Source organism: Etheostoma cragini, chromosome 13 (genome assembly GCF_013103735.1).
Source record: "Etheostoma cragini isolate CJK2018 chromosome 13, CSU_Ecrag_1.0, whole genome shotgun sequence".
NCBI lineage: Eukaryota > Metazoa > Chordata > Actinopteri > Perciformes > Percidae > Etheostoma > Etheostoma cragini.
The window spans coordinates 19,853,024-19,870,493 of record NC_048419.1 but is presented as its reverse complement, the minus strand read 5'-3'; the positions used below and the strand labels follow the sequence as shown (position 1 = coordinate 19,870,493).

General features: G+C 38.6%; 1 protein-coding gene across 2 annotated transcripts in view; it reads right to left on the bottom strand.

Annotated features, from left to right (window-relative positions):
• Positions 1-17,470, bottom strand: part of jade2 (jade family PHD finger 2) — a 162,030-nt gene that overhangs the window by 11,488 nt on the left and 133,072 nt on the right. The window contains exons 11-12 of one of the 2 annotated variants that reach the window (XM_034890936.1): positions 16,330-16,447; positions 5,679-5,810 (exon numbers count right to left, since the gene is read on the bottom strand). In XM_034890936.1, coding sequence (XP_034746827.1) covers positions 5,679-5,810; positions 16,330-16,447 — 250 coding nt within the window. The remainder of the gene's footprint in view (positions 1-5,678; positions 5,811-16,329; positions 16,448-17,470) is intronic. The other variant, XM_034890937.1, reaches the window with a different exon arrangement.

Genomic DNA, 17,470 nt, shown 5'->3' with positions numbered 1-17,470 from the left:
AATCCCAGTCTGGAAACTACTGAAACTGCATATTCATATCTACACTTACTGTACATACAAAACCTCAGTTGGGTTCCAGCCGTGATAAAACAAGGGCTGTTCAGAAAAATCTAATTTCTGTTAAATGATCTACTGAAATCTGTTCCTGCACTGAAGAAACTTTGAGGACCAAGCACTTTCCAAATTATTTAAATTTAATTTACACAAAGGCTAGTACAAAAAAGGTTGGTCCAGGTTTCATTACATCATCAAAAAAAATAGTGTGTCAATTCATTCTTTGTGGATGTTTTCCCAAATGTAAATCCCAATGTCTAACAACACTCAAACATGCATGCTGGATTGGAATGAAAATGGTTTTGGAACTCAGTTTTAAGGGTGAAACTCCTCAGTGCCTGTGATGGTGACCGGAAGATTTCAAAACAATCTCCCTTTTCCAAATCACCACTGGCATATGGGTCCCACTAATAAACAGCGGGGATAAGGGACAGTACATCTGAGAAGGAGTTCTGGTACGTGTCTGTCTTCTTGATCCCACAACACAAAGAGGAAAATTAAGCCCTGAGAGTCAGGACCAGACCCGACAGAGAACAGATGGCCTGACACACAAACACTGAGACTGTGAGATATGAACACATACGGCATGCAAAAACAAACACACAGATGACACACTGAGACAGGAACGATTAATAGAAAAGAGAGGGAGATAATATCAGAAAAGGAAGCAAGTAAGGAGAGCCAAACTCTCCTGTCCTGTGTTATCATCTCTCTGTTTATTGATCATATTCACTTCAGCAGGAAAATTCTGTTGGCTCTGCAACGCTCAGCTCTGGTTAAATAAGGAAATGAGAGACAGTCCTGCATGATTGCTGATAGACTCTGTGTGTGTGTGTGTGTGTGTGGGTGTGTGTACGTAAAGCTCAAAAACATATCTGATCTTGATTACATTGTAAGATACAAATGCACATATGGACATGATGGATTCTATAACCCTAATATACTTTATACTAGAGTTGGACCTGATCAGATGTTTAAAGACTGACTATAAAATATTAGCTATTATAAATACTGAAATTACTCAAGGTTGACCATATTCATTCCCCCTAAAATTGTTGACGATGATAACATTACAACTCATGCCAGGGTGAATACCCTCTAAACCTAATTTAGACCATCAAAATGCACAAAAATGCTCCATTAAACCCATTATAGTGACTAATTTCAAACCATTATTCCTACTGGCAATGTACTATTTTACTAAGAACTCACTGACCAGAACCAACACTGAAAAAACATGAGTGGTCAGACAGTGTGTGGACAAACCCCAACACAGTAAACACTGCTTGGTGATCAGCTGGTCACAAGACGTTTAGGTTAAAACTGGGCTAAATTAAATGTAATAGTGAAAGGTTTTAGTGTTTATTACATATAAACATGGTTTTAACATGAGTTCAGTGACAATCTTTCAAGGTAAAGTGAGAATAACATCAGCAAAGAGGAGCAAACCACAGCACTAGCAAACAAGCTGGAATCACTTCCAAACATCTAGCCAACCCTGATCAGGTGAAAAAAATAACTGATCATAACCTATTGCATTTCAAAACACATGCAGCTATTCAGTGCCGTGGATAATAACAATGAACTGCCCTGTACAAGATTTGCAGTTTTCTCTGCTCACAGGTATTAGGGAGAATCCAGACGACCACCATTCCACTCAAAAAAAGTAATATAACCATTCCAATGATTCAGAAGCTGTTAAGTTTAGATAAATTAAGCTAAAAGTGCATAGTTTTGCTTTAAAGATTACAAAATAAACCCTTGTTGCTCAAAAGTGGAATTGCCTTTTGAGGCAAGGTTAGACACATTTTATGTTTTCTGAAGCTGCAGAATAAAATCTGCCAATATACAGGTCCAACTCTATGTTCACATGTTAACAATAAAGTGTGGTTATGCTTAGCTGTATATAATTCCTACCAAAATGCTATTATCACACAGAGTCAGAGCCCATTTCCTTATCAACCGAGCAGCTCTGGGTTTCATCCTTTGATGACAGCGTGAAGTCTTTGTTGGGTGTTTTTTTGTAGCTTTGAGCAACACTCTGTCATGTTCGTTTCCTGAGATCACAGGAAGGAACCTCACATGTTGCTTTAGTGCTGCTGTTGGTATGCCAATATGTCCCGTTCATGTAATTTTTTATGCTTTTAATGTGACAAATTTGTTCTTTGCGTGTGTCAATTCCTCATCATTAATAGACCGAAAGTGTATTTTATATCTTGTTTTTGCTGCAGGACTCTGATGCCTTGACCTCTCTTTGGAGAAGGGGAGGGGGGAGTGAGAAGACAATTTACCTTTGAGGACGTATTAAGAAGTAAATTACTATAAATATTTTTCACTGCAGGAATATTCATAACTTATTAGATCAAGCTACATATAAACAAGGATTATGCAAGACTACAAATCCACCCACCTGATGTCCTACATATAGGAGCTATTCGCAGCGCAGGAGCTTGTTTTTAGAGGAAGCCTGAAGATACAGAGGACTTTGTTTTCCATTTAATTCACCCACACATATATGTATATATCAAGTAGAGTTTTTCTTTATCTTTAGTTTTATTTATCTTAAACTTGATAGTTTGATTGACAACATTTTACTCTAGCATTCTTGAGCACTAAACTGCATACACACATATATATATATATACACACACACACACACACACACACACACACACACACACACACACACACACACACAGTCTATGAGCTAAACTTAAAACTAAATTCTATGATCAACTTTGTGTCAAAGTTTGTACTAAGATTATAGGTCAACCTGTTGAACACTACTTTTAAACAACCCCCAAGAAGATGATGCTTGGGCTTGCTAACAGCATCTCTTCTGACTCTGACTCTACCAACTTTTGCCTTCTAACGGTGATTTAGAGTCCCTTTGTGTAGATACAACAGGCTTAAGAACTCTTTTATATATCAGTCTATCCTGTTGATTAACCAAAATCCGTTTGGAACATCTGGATCGGAGGACATCCTCAAATGTGTTTGTCATGGCTGTTTTCAATTTTGTATTATTTGTGTAATTGCTGTTTTTGTAAGTATACAAGTATACCCTGACAGGGTGACACAGGAAGGTTTCATTTGCAATAATGACCGGCTCGCTCGACATTATCCCGCTTATTACACGGCTACTTACTAATCAATAATTTGACAATAATCCTCCAGAGTATTTAACTTCTCTGTTATCTGATATCTGTTTAATAAAAAATCCATTCTAGAATTTGTTAAACATGTGGTTTTCACCTAAACGCACAACCCTTTATTTGATCCTTTATTTTACTTTTTTTTTAATGGCTTTAAATGGTTATGTAATTGTGGAGGGGAATATGTCCAAAAAATAAAAGTGATAGCCTGAAAGATATAACCTGAAAGAGAGGAAACACTGTGCTTGATCCTGACAGCACGCTCTGGTTCTGCCACAACCGACAGCACCAGCTCTCATCCAACTGACACAGCGCTGCTGTCCCATATAGCAGCTGCATCTGAAAAAACAAACTGAGGATGTTTTGAGGATGTCAGGTAATATGACTTTGGTGGAGCTGCCGAAACATCCGAGAGTGCCAACTTTGAAAGCAAGCCTGTCTGCCTCAGTGAATGCAGTAGAGAGGTAAATACAAATAGATGGACATGAACAGAGGGAAAGATATTCAATGTGAAATCCGGAACTCCCATGTTTCTGAATAGAGAGGCTTTGGTATGTGCACCCCTAATTTAACACATCAGTCAACACATTTCTACCCTCGCTAAGATGAACCTGGATTACTTTTGCTTAGTGGAAAATCAAAAAAAATAAACCTCTCTCACTGCTCAGTGTTGGAAAAACTGTTTTTAGAGTGCAGTATCTTTCTGACTTTTATGAGGTTGTCTGTGCATTGAAATGTTAATTTTCACCCCAATAGTCAGGCAGGTGGCTTGTCTTGTGTTGACAACTTAAAAGCTACAGATTCAATCCCCAAAGCAGCCAGTGTGTGTCCATCAACAATCTTGTGTCCTCGAGCGAGACGCTGAGCCTTTATCTCCTCGTTTGCTTCAAGTCGCCATGGATATGAGTGTCAGCTAAATGCCTGTAAATTGTCAATGTTAGGAACCAATATCTACATGCATATAATCTGCGTGCTCAATTTCCATTTAATAACTGTCTTCTAAGCGTCATATATGGCTGTAATGATTGGTAGTGAGGAATAGATCACCTTCAAGCAGGGCAGGCAACCATTAAACATGCATCCTCGTCTCAATTATGATGAGGATTGGCAGTGACAGTCTCCCAGTCGCTCATCAATGACGAAGATTAACACCGACAGAGCTTCCCTCTTTCAGTTTTACCATCATTTTTATGCCATTTTCAACCTCATTACAAATCTTCACTCCTTTAACCCATATAAAGGTCTGAATTTAAGGTGTCAAAACACAAGGAGATGCTGTACAATGACACTGATTAAGCTAGGTGAGTTGAATTGGAAAAAAATGCAAACACTGGATTTACATTCAACGCAAGGGGTTAACAAGTCTGAATTCACCAAGTGATAGCACCACGGCAAGACTACACTGGCGTATCGTACACGATCGGGCAGTATCTCGCTTTTATTACATTCCAAATAGTAACTGTGTTGACAAGCGAGTTGCAGTGGGAACGTCCTGCTGGGTCCGTCGGTCTTTCAGCCACTGTGATAGACAGCAGGGGTTGTGATGAGCAGAAGCTTTACAGGATGTTACTGAAAATGAGTAAATAACTGTCCCCCCCCCCCTCCCATTGACAATTTGACTTTTGTCAAAACATTCTTAACAATCTCCAGCATTAGGCATAAAGCACTCAACTGCTGCATCATATTGTTGATACATGCGATTATTATTTTTTTTAGGTTTTTCTATGACTTTTTTTTAATGTCTAATAACTGTTTATTAAAGTCTATTTAGTGGCAAAGAATAAAGACAAATGCTCACCGAAAGTTCCTAGCGACCAATGTGACATCTTGAAATTGACTTGCAACAATTAATCGATTTAGAAATGAATGATTATACTTTTAATAATAAAGCCCCTGGTAAAGTCAACTGAAGACTTTGTAGAAAACCAGGACGTTCTACAGTACTATAGTTCTAACCTGAGAGGAGGTCTCTATGATATACAGGGATTACATTTTTTATAATATCCCGTCTTGCTGCATCTTCTCTCTCCCTCACTTTTCTCTGCGAGTGATGTTACTCTGCCAACAGCCAAAAGATTGATGCATCAGCTCAGACCTGCTGGGCCGAGCTGCAGTCAAATCCTATTAAAGATTTAACCATCGCACCTGACACTTGATCCACACTGAGTGACACACAGAAAATGTATGACAACACTGATAATGAAGGCATGAAGTCTGTAACAAAAGAAAAAGATAATAAATCAGCATGAAAAGGGTGCTGAGCACAGCAGAATAAAAGAGCTTTCTGTTGCAGCACTCTTGATGCAGCAATAAATTATTTAAGACAAAGTCTTTATCAGGTAGAAATGTATATTATTCTGAGATTTACAACTTTGGTTGTTTAGTTACTGCATTTTGCCATCATGAATAGATTTAAAAAAAAATCTATTTGCGCGCACACATACACACACACACACGCACACACAGTACCTAGCTCTTTTAGCAGGGAGGCGTTCTCTGGCTTCAATCTCTCCTTTTTCTTCTCAGGACTACTTTTTCTCCTTTCCTTCCCTTTCTCCTTCACTCCATTCTGCTTCCTCTTTTCTCCCTTCTTGGTTTTATCTGCAAGGAGACACAGAAGACGAGTTGAGGTTAGGGATTTAGATAATTAACTATATTTAAGCTGGAAAGCATCCCTGAGCCCAGGGAATGTCTTCCCTTCGGGTGGAATTAGAGTTAGGAAGTAGTAGAGTTGTTCCAATATGCACTGATAAGATACTATGTAATTAAGCCCTGAAAATATCTAAATAAACGAAGTTTACTTATGTTTTTTTAATCCATTACGACTCACTGTCAAATCAGAAAATAAAAGACTGTTTTATGGCATTCAATCTCTGTAATCTCTGTTTGCATTTGTTCATGTTTTACAAAGGATTATCCTGAGTCAGACCATACAACAATGCTAGCAATCATAGCACATCCATCCAGGCATCAATGCACAGCCCTACAGCCGTTAAAACATAGTAATTATAATATATAAATCTATATTTTTACATGCACTTGTACTGGATGGGTAATCGGTGTAGGTTGTGTAGTAAATAATTTTATTCGCTACAACATAGCTGATGGAAACACTCCTAAATCTAATTTTAGTTTTTCAATGTAATGCCTTTCACATTTGGATGTACACACAGCTACTATGACAGGCAGTTGCAAGAGGGAGACATAAAGAAGGAATCACAGAAAAAAAGGAGGAGAAAAGTATTTGGTTTACATTAATTTAAGACCTTAAGAAGTACAGGTTTGACACATTAAAGATACACTCCTTGATCACGTTGGATTGTGTTATGGCAATTATTGAAAGCCAGTTTGTGGTTGCAGAAAAGGGAAGGTGTTATTGGCTAAATGCAACTTTCCGCCTTATGAGGCGTGGGGATAGAGCCATAGTTCATCTTCATAGCACATTTACCCTTCTGCTCTACCCAGATAAAACCTCAAGGCTCGGGATACATGTTAATGCATGACTTAAGGGGTTGCTTAGTATTCTAGTTGAAATTTGAGAGTGAAGCTGACAGATCCAAGACCAATGTGGCATTGATGAAGGATTCCTTAGTTAACCTCAGAGTTAAAACAAAAACACATAGACTAGTCATTTTACCGGTTACCTGTCAGTCCGTGCGTGTGTGTGTGCGTGTGTGTGTGTGTGTGCGTGGATGCACTGTGTTGCATGTTCTTATATCTCTCTAAGTAACAATCAAACTGTTAAGTCCACCTTTCATATTTTGTGAAAAGAAAAGCAACTGCAACACTGTCGGAAACACACCAGTTGTATGTTCGGGTCCATGAGCATGCTGACACACACGATGTATGACATGTAACAGGGCCTTGCAGAGCGCCTCCCTGTTGTGAGCTGTCCCCTCACACCAGGAGATTTTGCTCTCTCCCTTCAGCTGAGTATGACAGGTAACACAACAAACACTGATACGTACACTTGATCAAAGACCAAATAAGACTGACAGTATAATACAGTCACACTAGAAGTGCAATAAATATTAACATAGTACAATGTTAATGTATGTTAAAGCCGTGTAAGATCAACATACCGCCTGCTATTGGCAGCATTTCGCAGCATTTCTGGTAGTTTGATGTAATTAAATCCTATTTAAGAAGGAGCTAAACTGAAGATACAGTTTCTTTATGTTTTGTTAAATTTTTTAACACAACCTCTGTTATTTACTCTACGTTTCCATTAATCTGGGGTTAGCAGTTGGGGGGAGCGGTTCATTTTTCCCATTCTGCTGACACAAGGTGGATGCTGCATAATTTACTATTAATTGTAATTTGTTTTACATAAGAAAAAGCAAAGATTGTCAGGGTGATGTAACGTCATGACATGAGGGAAAGTAGGTAAAGAAAACCTATTTCAGACCTATTCAGATAACTCATGTACTATCATTCAATTAGGGCTTCAACAAACAAGTATTTTCATTATTGATTAATCTGACGATTCTTTTTTTTTAATCCAACAATTCATTAATTGTTTAGGCTATAAAACATCTGAATTTTTTTTTGAAAAATGCCTTTCACAAGCTCCCAGATGACATGACACAATTCTACTGAAAGAAGGATAATAGATTATTGATAAACTCTGCATTTGACACACACACACACACACACACACACACACACACACACACACACACACACACACACACACACACACAGCATGTAAGGAAGCGATGCAGACACATTCAGTCACACTCCACTGACTCAAATATACAGCACAGTGATTATCTCTCTCTGTCTCTCATTCTATGATGTAGGAGGCCTTTATTGTTGGGATGTCTTGTTGTAACAGACTCCTGCTGTTTAGACTAACATGGAGTCCTGACTGCATGGCTCACTAACTCTCCTGCTGCTGTGTGTCATGTATGTATAGTGTGTGTGTGTGTGTGTGTGTGTGTGTGTGCGTGTGCATTGGTATGGCAGGCTTTTTTACAGCTACACTGGGGTTTAGAAAAGCTTATTTTATTTGTAAGTGTATCATTCAGCAGTCCCTGTAGGGTTAAATATTATCAGTTACAGACATAAAGGCAGTTTACAGAGGGCTCATTAATTCCACTTAAAAAAGAAATATACACTTGTAATTCATCTGGAATTTCCAAATATGGGGAACATATTACATTCTAAACATCTATTATGCAAAGATTCATGTGAAATTACATCACAAAAGTACAATTTATTGTTTTAATTATGCTTACGTGCCGCATAATAAGCAGCTCTTTTGCATGTCACTCTATTTTCTTCTCCTTGCTTTTTAGAAGCAAAATCAGCTTCCCTCACCCCTAGAAGAACTCTGATTAAAGTAACTTGTGATAAACAGCAACCTGGTAATGAAGAAAATGGAGCAACTTGAAACTTGTCTCCTTGTCAGATTTATCGGACAAGTTAAAATGTTGACCTGATGATGGCCCTGGATAAGAATTCAGAAGGTATCACAGGTATTATAATAAATCCTGAGGGGGACTTTTAATGCCTGCATCAAACATGTCCATCCAATTGTTGAGCCATTTCACTTTAACCCACAAATGCCAACCTCTTGGTGGTTGAAGACAAAAAGTCAGGGGATAACCATAGTTAGTAAAACTCATTCTCTGGAAGCCAAAAAATGCTTGTATGGAATTTCATTTGAATCCATTCAATACTTGGTGGACCAACTGACAGACAGACATTGCCTCATCAAAGCGGTGCCGCTAAAATGGCAAAAATAAAGAGCATTTAGCTGTAAATAAAAGCTTAAATATTACATTGTAGCTGTTTTATAGAATTCAGTATATAATCTTTTAATTGTGTGTGTGTGTGTGCGTTGGTCAGTACAGTACATGTCTACACTGTGTGTGGCTGTCTTCGCCAGCAGTAGGCTGTCCTCATGCTTGCTTTAGCATGGAGGAGCAGGACATGCATGAATGAAGCTAAGAGAGACCAGAGAGAGATTTCACACTGAGTAGACCATTGTGCGTGCGTGCGTGCGAGAGCAAAAAGAGAATGTGACAGTATAGTACACTATGAGTACAATACATGATGTTTGGAAAAGTAAAAGCAAAAGAATAAGAAAAAAATATTTCCGTGTACTATAAATGTATGTGAGCAAGTATTATGCTGTACCTCCATTTAAGAAACAAAACGTAAGGTGAAGTGAAAGAAGAAACAATGACAAGACGTTATGGAAACTGACAGCATGAATGCTGATCAGGAAGACGAAATGGAATGGAATGAGGTGTTAAAAGTGTGGAGTTTTTTTTACCCTTGTGTTGTCTTACTGTCAACCATGAAAAAAAGTTATTGCTTATTCTGAAATTTTTGTCACTTGTTCAATGTTGTGGTTACTTTTTTATTAACGTTTTTTCCAAAGTTATTTGATATTTCTAATATTGACATTTTCAGCTTATTTCGAAGGCCCATTTTTTGTGATGAAAAAACGGAAAATGGGTCAAATTTGACACGAGGACAACATGAGGGTTAAATGTCTATGTCCATGCCCAATCACCACCAGGGTTGTAAGGCAGATGTTTGGAAATATCTTCTCGTGAAAGGTTAAGTGGAATTAACTCTACAGTAGTTTTTAAAAGTTCTGAGTATGACGAACATGCAGAGAACACAGGAAGGACAGCGATGAGGGGTGCAGATTAGTTTCAAGTGAGAATGGAGTTTGTTAGATAGTTTTTTTCATCTATCTGGCTTATCTAGTTTTTCTTGTTCATGTTAGTTAAGCTTGTTAGTCATGAGTTTTATTTTTCAGTATACCAATATACTTATAATCAGACTGACATTATTACTTTTCACTTGTTTCATTGTATCTGAAAGTCAGGGGTTGGCTGGTAGCTAGGTTACAAACTTACAGCGACTAGATCTTTTTTAAAGAAAACTACAAAGATGTAAAAGTATGGAAGAATAAAAAACAAAAGCTGTTTCCCGTTATTAATATAGCAGCTGCCACTTGCAGCTTCTCTCATGTACAGCAGCTTCTTGATGTGGGATTGTCTACTTAGTTGAGGCTGTTCACTAGAAAACAAAGTTAACTTTGTTAACAAAGCCCAGAAAGACATTGCAAGACCTTTTACCAGATGAAAAGAAAAGGCTTTTTGAAATACTTAATTAATTTTCTTTATGTCCAGGGTACATTTAGTTTAAAGTGTGTTGTATGTCAGACGCGAGAATGCTGAACTGCTAGAACTCTTTTCGACAGCTGGAACTTCTCAAGATTCATATTTTTCCGTCACTGTCTTTTGATGAACAAAAACATGTTCTATCATAGTAGCTCAAAACTGATCAGAAATTACTACTCTGCTATGCTCTTAGCAATTTTTGTTCTTCCTCATCCTTGTACCCCTATTTGTAATCCACTGCACCCTGCATCTCAGAAACCTGTCCTCTGTCTCTGTCTCTGTGCTACTGTAGTTCTCGTTCTTTGTTGATATGAACCTGCAACCAGTCAAAATCTATTGAACAGTCAGTACTGTTAACAAACTGAAAGCACATTGTTCAGGGCCATACAATGTGTTCATTGTACAGTATACGGCCTGCAATGCACAGTTCTACAGTATATAATAATAAAAGGGACAGAATTCAAAGGAGTTAACATGTGATCCCTGTGCTTCTTCTTGTCTTTTGGCTGGGTCAGGCTAGAGCACTTCGTCAACATCACAAGCAATATTTTCCCTCCTGAGGCAACCTGTCTGCTCTCTGAACTGGCTTAAATTGGTTGTGTCACAACATTTGAAACAAGTGAAATCAATTTTGAGTGGTTGTGTTCAATCAATCACCTGTGTTCTCTATTTGTATTTAAGTATTGCCACTTGTGTTTACCAGAATAGACGACATGTGCATTAGAGTGCAGAATGTGTTTGGAGAATTTGTTTAGAGTTTTGCTGAAAAATCTAAGTGAGATATGCAAATTGTGTTTGACCATGTGAAATGGTTTAGGTTATGACAACAGACTGCACAATTAACTAAATGAGTTCAGGCTAGGGCTGGACGATATAGAGAAAATCATATATCACATAAAATATCATCATAAATATTCTCCAGAAATGATTTATTGACTTAGTGGAGTAAAGGTAAATAATAGAACAGCTAGAACAGTCTGGTAAGTTCAGAAAATTACATCACTTTGCTGTAATGTAGCCTGTAAAACCAGGTAAAGACAACACTAACCATATAATGATATTACAACATATCCAAAATCTAAGGCAATATATAGTCTCATATCGCAATATTGATACAACATTCATAAATTGCCCAGCCAAGTCCAATGGGTTTTAGTTTTTTTGCAGCTGAGAAAAACTATAATAAGCCTACCATTTGAAATGTCATACAAAGTATTAGAGCAATTCTACATTTGGCCAACTATGCGCATTTGCATGGTCAAAGTTAAACTCTGAACTGTGAGATCTCCTCTGGAGATCATACTGAAATAGAAAATGAATGTTAGTATTTTGTATTGTGCAAGCTTGGATAGAAGTGAACTAGAGATAGAGTGAATATTTGTAGGATGTGAGTGTTATATGACTGGACTGGAAACATAAATTGGTGTGAAGGTGGCAGGAGTAAGGTATGACTGTATGAAACTTTTTTTAAATAAAGAGGATTTGTAAATGAGTGCAGGTACATCTACCAGACACTTCTACCCCCTTTTCCAATTTATTTCATGGCTGTTGCTGAAATTGCGGAGGCCATTAACGCCAGGGGATCTTTGACGGAGCTCCCAGAGGGAACGCTTTTTCACACAGCTCCTAAATTGTAATTTCTTTCTTTCTTTTTGTTTCGACAGGAGGACCATCTTATCTTCTGATCTCCCAGGCACCACTTTTCAACATTTTCCCCAATTTCCCCCCCCCCCTAATCTGATCTTTTTCTTTATGATCTACAGCTTGGGAAACTAGTCATTGGAGTTTCAAGGACACCTGGTTGTAATCTCAGCGCAAATCTAAAACTATAAGCAGTGGAAACCTTTTTAAACACTTTTGTGTCAGATTTGCCTTTTCCGCTCTTCTGTTTTTACATTCTGCTGTTGCTTTTCTCTCCACCTCTGCAATAGTATCCTTCCCCCCAAACCACCTTCCCTCTCTTGTTTAGAAGGTGCAACAGCACCAGGGGATTCGTCTTTTTGAAGTGTGTGATTAATTTCCTCTCTTTCTAGGTGCACTGAACTGCAGCGTGCGGGTCTGTGTGTGTGTCCCATTTCATACCTGAGCTCATTAGTGCAATATGAGAATGTTTTTTCTCTCTCTCTCCTACTGTCTTTTCCTCCCTCTCTCCACCCTTCCAAACTCTTTTATCTCTCATCGTCACTACTCTTGTTCCTCTCTCTTCTTCCACTCTTTCATCCTACTACATTCTTGTCCCTTCCCATCCTCCTCTTCCTCCGTCCTTATTTTCTCTGTCTTGCTCACGCTCTATCACATATGCACCCCCCCACTCACACACACACTGGCTGAGAGCAGATCAGAGAGGCCAATACTAACCACTGTCAGCTTGTCACAGCTCGGTTTGAGCCAGAATGTAAATGTGGTGCACTTCCTGCATAACAATAATGCTGTGTGTGTGTGTGTGTGTGTGTGTGTGTGTATAATATAACAACCTGTATTTTTCACATGCATCAATATGTTTCTTCCAAAGGCAATAAAAACATTAAGGTTTTTAATCACTGTTTTTGAACTTTTTTAATGTTATCATATTTGAATTAGTTGTTAAAGAATGATACTAGATGCCATATCATGATGCAGACATGTACTTCTGGCATCATGCTTCTTGCCCTGCATGTGGGACTAAAGGGACATCGCCCGCCCGCCCTTCCGCCTTGCTAGTAACAGGCTAGCATTCACAAAGCATGACGGGAGCCGCCCCGACATGACAGAAAGGCGGATAAACATGACAGACAGACAGGTGGACTGGCAGACAGAAAGTTAACCATGACAGATTTAGTACTATGAGAGACAGACAGGTGGGCAGAGGGTTGTAGTTGTAGTTTCAGACGGGTTAAAGGAGACATGTGTTGGTTTTTCACATGAAAAGAAGCCCGGAGGGAGATGAGGTGAGGAAGGATAGTAGTAATGCTCAGGGTTTGCTGCAGGATTCTGAAAATAGGATTTTTACAGTTGTAAATCTTTCTGTGCTGCCTAGAAATGTATGTCAGTCTGAATTTGAAATGCCTCAAAAACAACACTGGCAAAACTACAATTTGTACATGACATACTGTGTGCATGTGAGCATATGTTCTGCATATTGCTTTACCTCTGCGCTGTGTTCATAGTATAAGAGCATTTGGATGACCAACTGGACTGCAGGTCAGAACGGAAACCATGGTGACAATCAGTTTTAATCTATGCAGCATTTATAATTTGATGTTTTCTTAACTTTCCCACCCTGCTTTGACCAATAAAACTATCTGTAGTATTCTTAATACTCACTCTTAAAACTATAACGTTGTAATGTTTACATTTTAAGAAACCAAAAGGACAAAAGAAGAATAAACTGAAGACAAGTGATGGACTGACTTAAACAGTGTAGAGGCAACCAAAAATAAGTAGAGGACAGAGGAAGAGAACACCGCAAAAGAGAGAAAAAGGAGCAAGAAAACAAAACAAAACAGATGTAGCAAAAAATAGAACAAAGTAGAGGATAAAGAGAAATGGAGAGTAGAAAATAAGAGTGAAAGATGCAAGAGGCAGAGAAAAGAGGTAGATACAAGGTGAGGGACACGACAAATCATTACAGCAGACAACCTCATCCTTCACTCGCTGGTGCTCACACACACACACACACACACACACACACACACACACACACACACACACACACAGCAAACTATCCTCTCTAATCTAACTCCTGTGGCAGTGAGAATAGATATGGCTGTTTAGTGCCAGCAGCACAGCTCCCGGTACCTGATGGCAGCAATTTGATGAGTCTGCAACTTTTCATGTGTGCCTGTGTGTGCATATTTTTGTGTTTGTGTGTGTGTTTGTGTGTGTGTGTGTGTGTTAGTGAGAGACACAGAGGGAATTAGAGAGAGTGTTTGTAAGATTTAGTGGAGTGCATAGATGTGTGTGTGTGTGTGTGTGGGTGCGCAGCCTTCCTAAGGAATGATGAGCACTGCTAATTGAGCACTAACCGCGCTTGCGCACACACATACACTGACACAGTGGCGGGCTGACAAAGGTTCACTATCATTACCATGCCAACAAGACGTAACTGGCATTACCATGACAACAAGCTTTCGCTGTCATCGCCATTTACAGCTGCAGGTCATGACTATGAGATCTAATAGGCTCCCTTAACATTATTCAAGGAAGATACAGGTCACCATCATTTCTTAACGACTACACTTAACCATCATCTGTGTAACTTGGGTACACCATCATCATCAATAGAACAGTTTGGAAGTCAGGCAATTAATCAGAAATTGATACTCTAAAATTCTGTGTGTTGTTCTTTGTTTTATTGGTCAGGTTGAGAAGGTCATTCCCTCTCACATTATTCAGCTGATACATGGCTCCAAGATAAGGTTCTATCTATTTACCAATGTCCTTCTGTAAAGGAAACTTTTATCTCCTCTAGAGTCCAGATCAAAATTTAATTTAGTTATTATTTAGAACTTAAAAAAAAAAAAAAAATTGTTTTTACTCTTTAAAGACTATAGGCCACATTGTGTAATATGGGACTGATTTGTAAAGAAAGTTTACAATTAGAAAAACTCAATATCAAGGTTTTTTTGTTATTTGATCCTAATTTGTTTTCATACCGGGAATTGTTGCTGTCGTACTCTTATTGACGGCGTTGTCCTGGGTAAGAGCCTACAGGTATGTTTATGGTCCTGTTAGTCTGTATTACTTGTTGAGGGTCTGAGGACTGAAATATCATCAATCAAGTTTTTACTAGTGATGGAGTACTGCAGGATTCTTTCTTTCCTCTTCTTTTAGAGTTGACTACTGTGAATTACTTTATTCATGTCTCAGCCTCAGCTCCATTTATTGACTTCAGGTTCTACAAAAATGCAGCTGCTTGGCAATTCGCACGTTTAAAGAAATATGACAATATTACACCAGCTTGCACTGGCTCCCATTCGGTTTAAGTATTGTTTTTGTTGGTAACGTTTAAGCTTCAGGTTCCATTGTTGAGCTACTGACCCCATGTACAACAGGCTCTGGTGTTTTACCAGATGTGCCAACGTTCAGATTGGTGTAAAAAGATGAGGAGTCTCTAGGCTCTAGAATAATCTAACCACAGGACATTGATCAGTAAGTGCAGTAACTTTATCTAAAACTCTTTATATAGCTATTTTTTTCCATGAGAGGCACCATTAGTGTTTATAAATCTACTTTTAAATCTACTACTTTTATTAGACATTGCTGCAGATAGCTCTTTATAAGATACGTCCCGTTGTTAGGTTAAGTTGAAGTTTCTTGTTTTAACCATTATTCACGGTCTTCTTTGTTTGGTCTCTGATGTGCATGTTTGTTTCAATGAATGTCTCTATATTGTATTTGTTAAACAGAGGGAGGTGTTGTTTCAAGGTGAAATGATAACAAGTGATTAAAGTTAACATTTTCTAAAAAGAATAAATACTAAAAATGTTCCACATTTAACCTAGTGGTCCCACAAAGATTATAAATCTTGTTTAAAGCAGATATCTAGCCAACACAGCACAATCAACTCCTTTCCGTTCTCCATCAGTGCAGCTGCATGAAATGCATCAAAGTCAGTCATCTGTGCAAAATGGATAGGAAATCAAGCTCCATTTATGTGGATGGTGTGTGTCACAACATCTGGCTGAACCATTATTCCAGTGTTCTTTGCTATGAAGGTGTCAAGTGTGGTCTACTGTTCAGAAAATGATGACGGGCCATTTCCTAGAACTGTCCACCCACCACATTCAGTCAACGAGGGTTTGGATGTAACCGTTATGCACTTGAGCTTTCCAAATAGTACTCTTTTGGTTTTCGGGTGGACAGAGTGTGTGTTGGCGGCATTGGCTATAGTGCTAGAGTGGATGAAAGGGAACAAATTTTTACTTTGGCGTGTTGAGATAACTGGAACAAGACAAAATCACCACAGAGACCTTTATGTTTTCTCTCTCTCTTACCTCCAGCAATGTCCTCCTCCAGTAGTTGTAACTGCAGGTGGAAGATCTTTTCCTGGAGGTCGCACAGGGTGTGTTTCATTTTCTCCCTCCGTGTTACCATGTAGCACAGGTTACGCACCTGAAACACGAGATATCACTGTTACAAACACAGGTAGCAAGTTGCATCTTCATTGTCGTGATTAAGTGCAGAGACCAACATGAATGAGTGACAAATTACCACCAAACTCTGCATCGCAACAGACCTTTTTAGGCTCTTCCAGTTAATTGTTTTGATTTAGAGCACATTTACTCTTTTTCTTTCTCTCACAGCAATCACCAAATTCCATTTCTAGCAGTTGTTTTTAATAAAAAAGCTATGATAAAAAAACCATTGTATGCTACCTGCCCACCACCAAGCAACAGACGTTAGCAAAGTTAGCAACTACCTGGTGCAGAAAGTGGAATATCTAGCAGGTTTTTGTCAGGCCTTGGTGACCAAAACAAAGCTAAAAGAAGAAAGAGAGTAGGTTTTGGATCTTGGTTCATCAGTTGAAATGAATTATAATGCCTCCATCTATTGGATATATAAATAGGCAACAAATCCAGTACTAAAAGAGGGATTTGTATTTCAGCTTATTCTTTTACTTCCTTTTGGCATAAAAGATAGATAACTGTAATAATAATAATAATAATAATAATAATAATAATAATAATAAGGATAAAGATCAATGAAACATGTAACATCCGAGGTTTATGTGCATCTAGTAATGAGACCATAAGAGGTAAAAGTTAAGAGGCGGCTTCCTGTATCCTGCTAGTAAACTGGGTCCCAGACTCTTCTTCCACTCAGACTTAAACTCCAGCCGGAGTTACCTTGCCATCAAACAAGCCCCCAAACAAGGACAACAATGTGACTCAGAAACAGTGTCTGGTAGCCCGCCTATAAGTGCCATCACGCTCTGTCTGCCACTTGTTGTCTGGAGCTGGCTGGGCCTTGCATGTGGGATTCTGAAACTTCCTTAAATTCGGGAATTGTCATCTGTTTATTCAATGTCAAAGACGGTCCAAAGTAGTGCTACATTGCACCTTTTTGTGGGTCTGAGGTGTATTTCACATTTTGGCTGCCAAAGCTCTGTAGCTTTCCTCAACCCTCTGTCTCTAG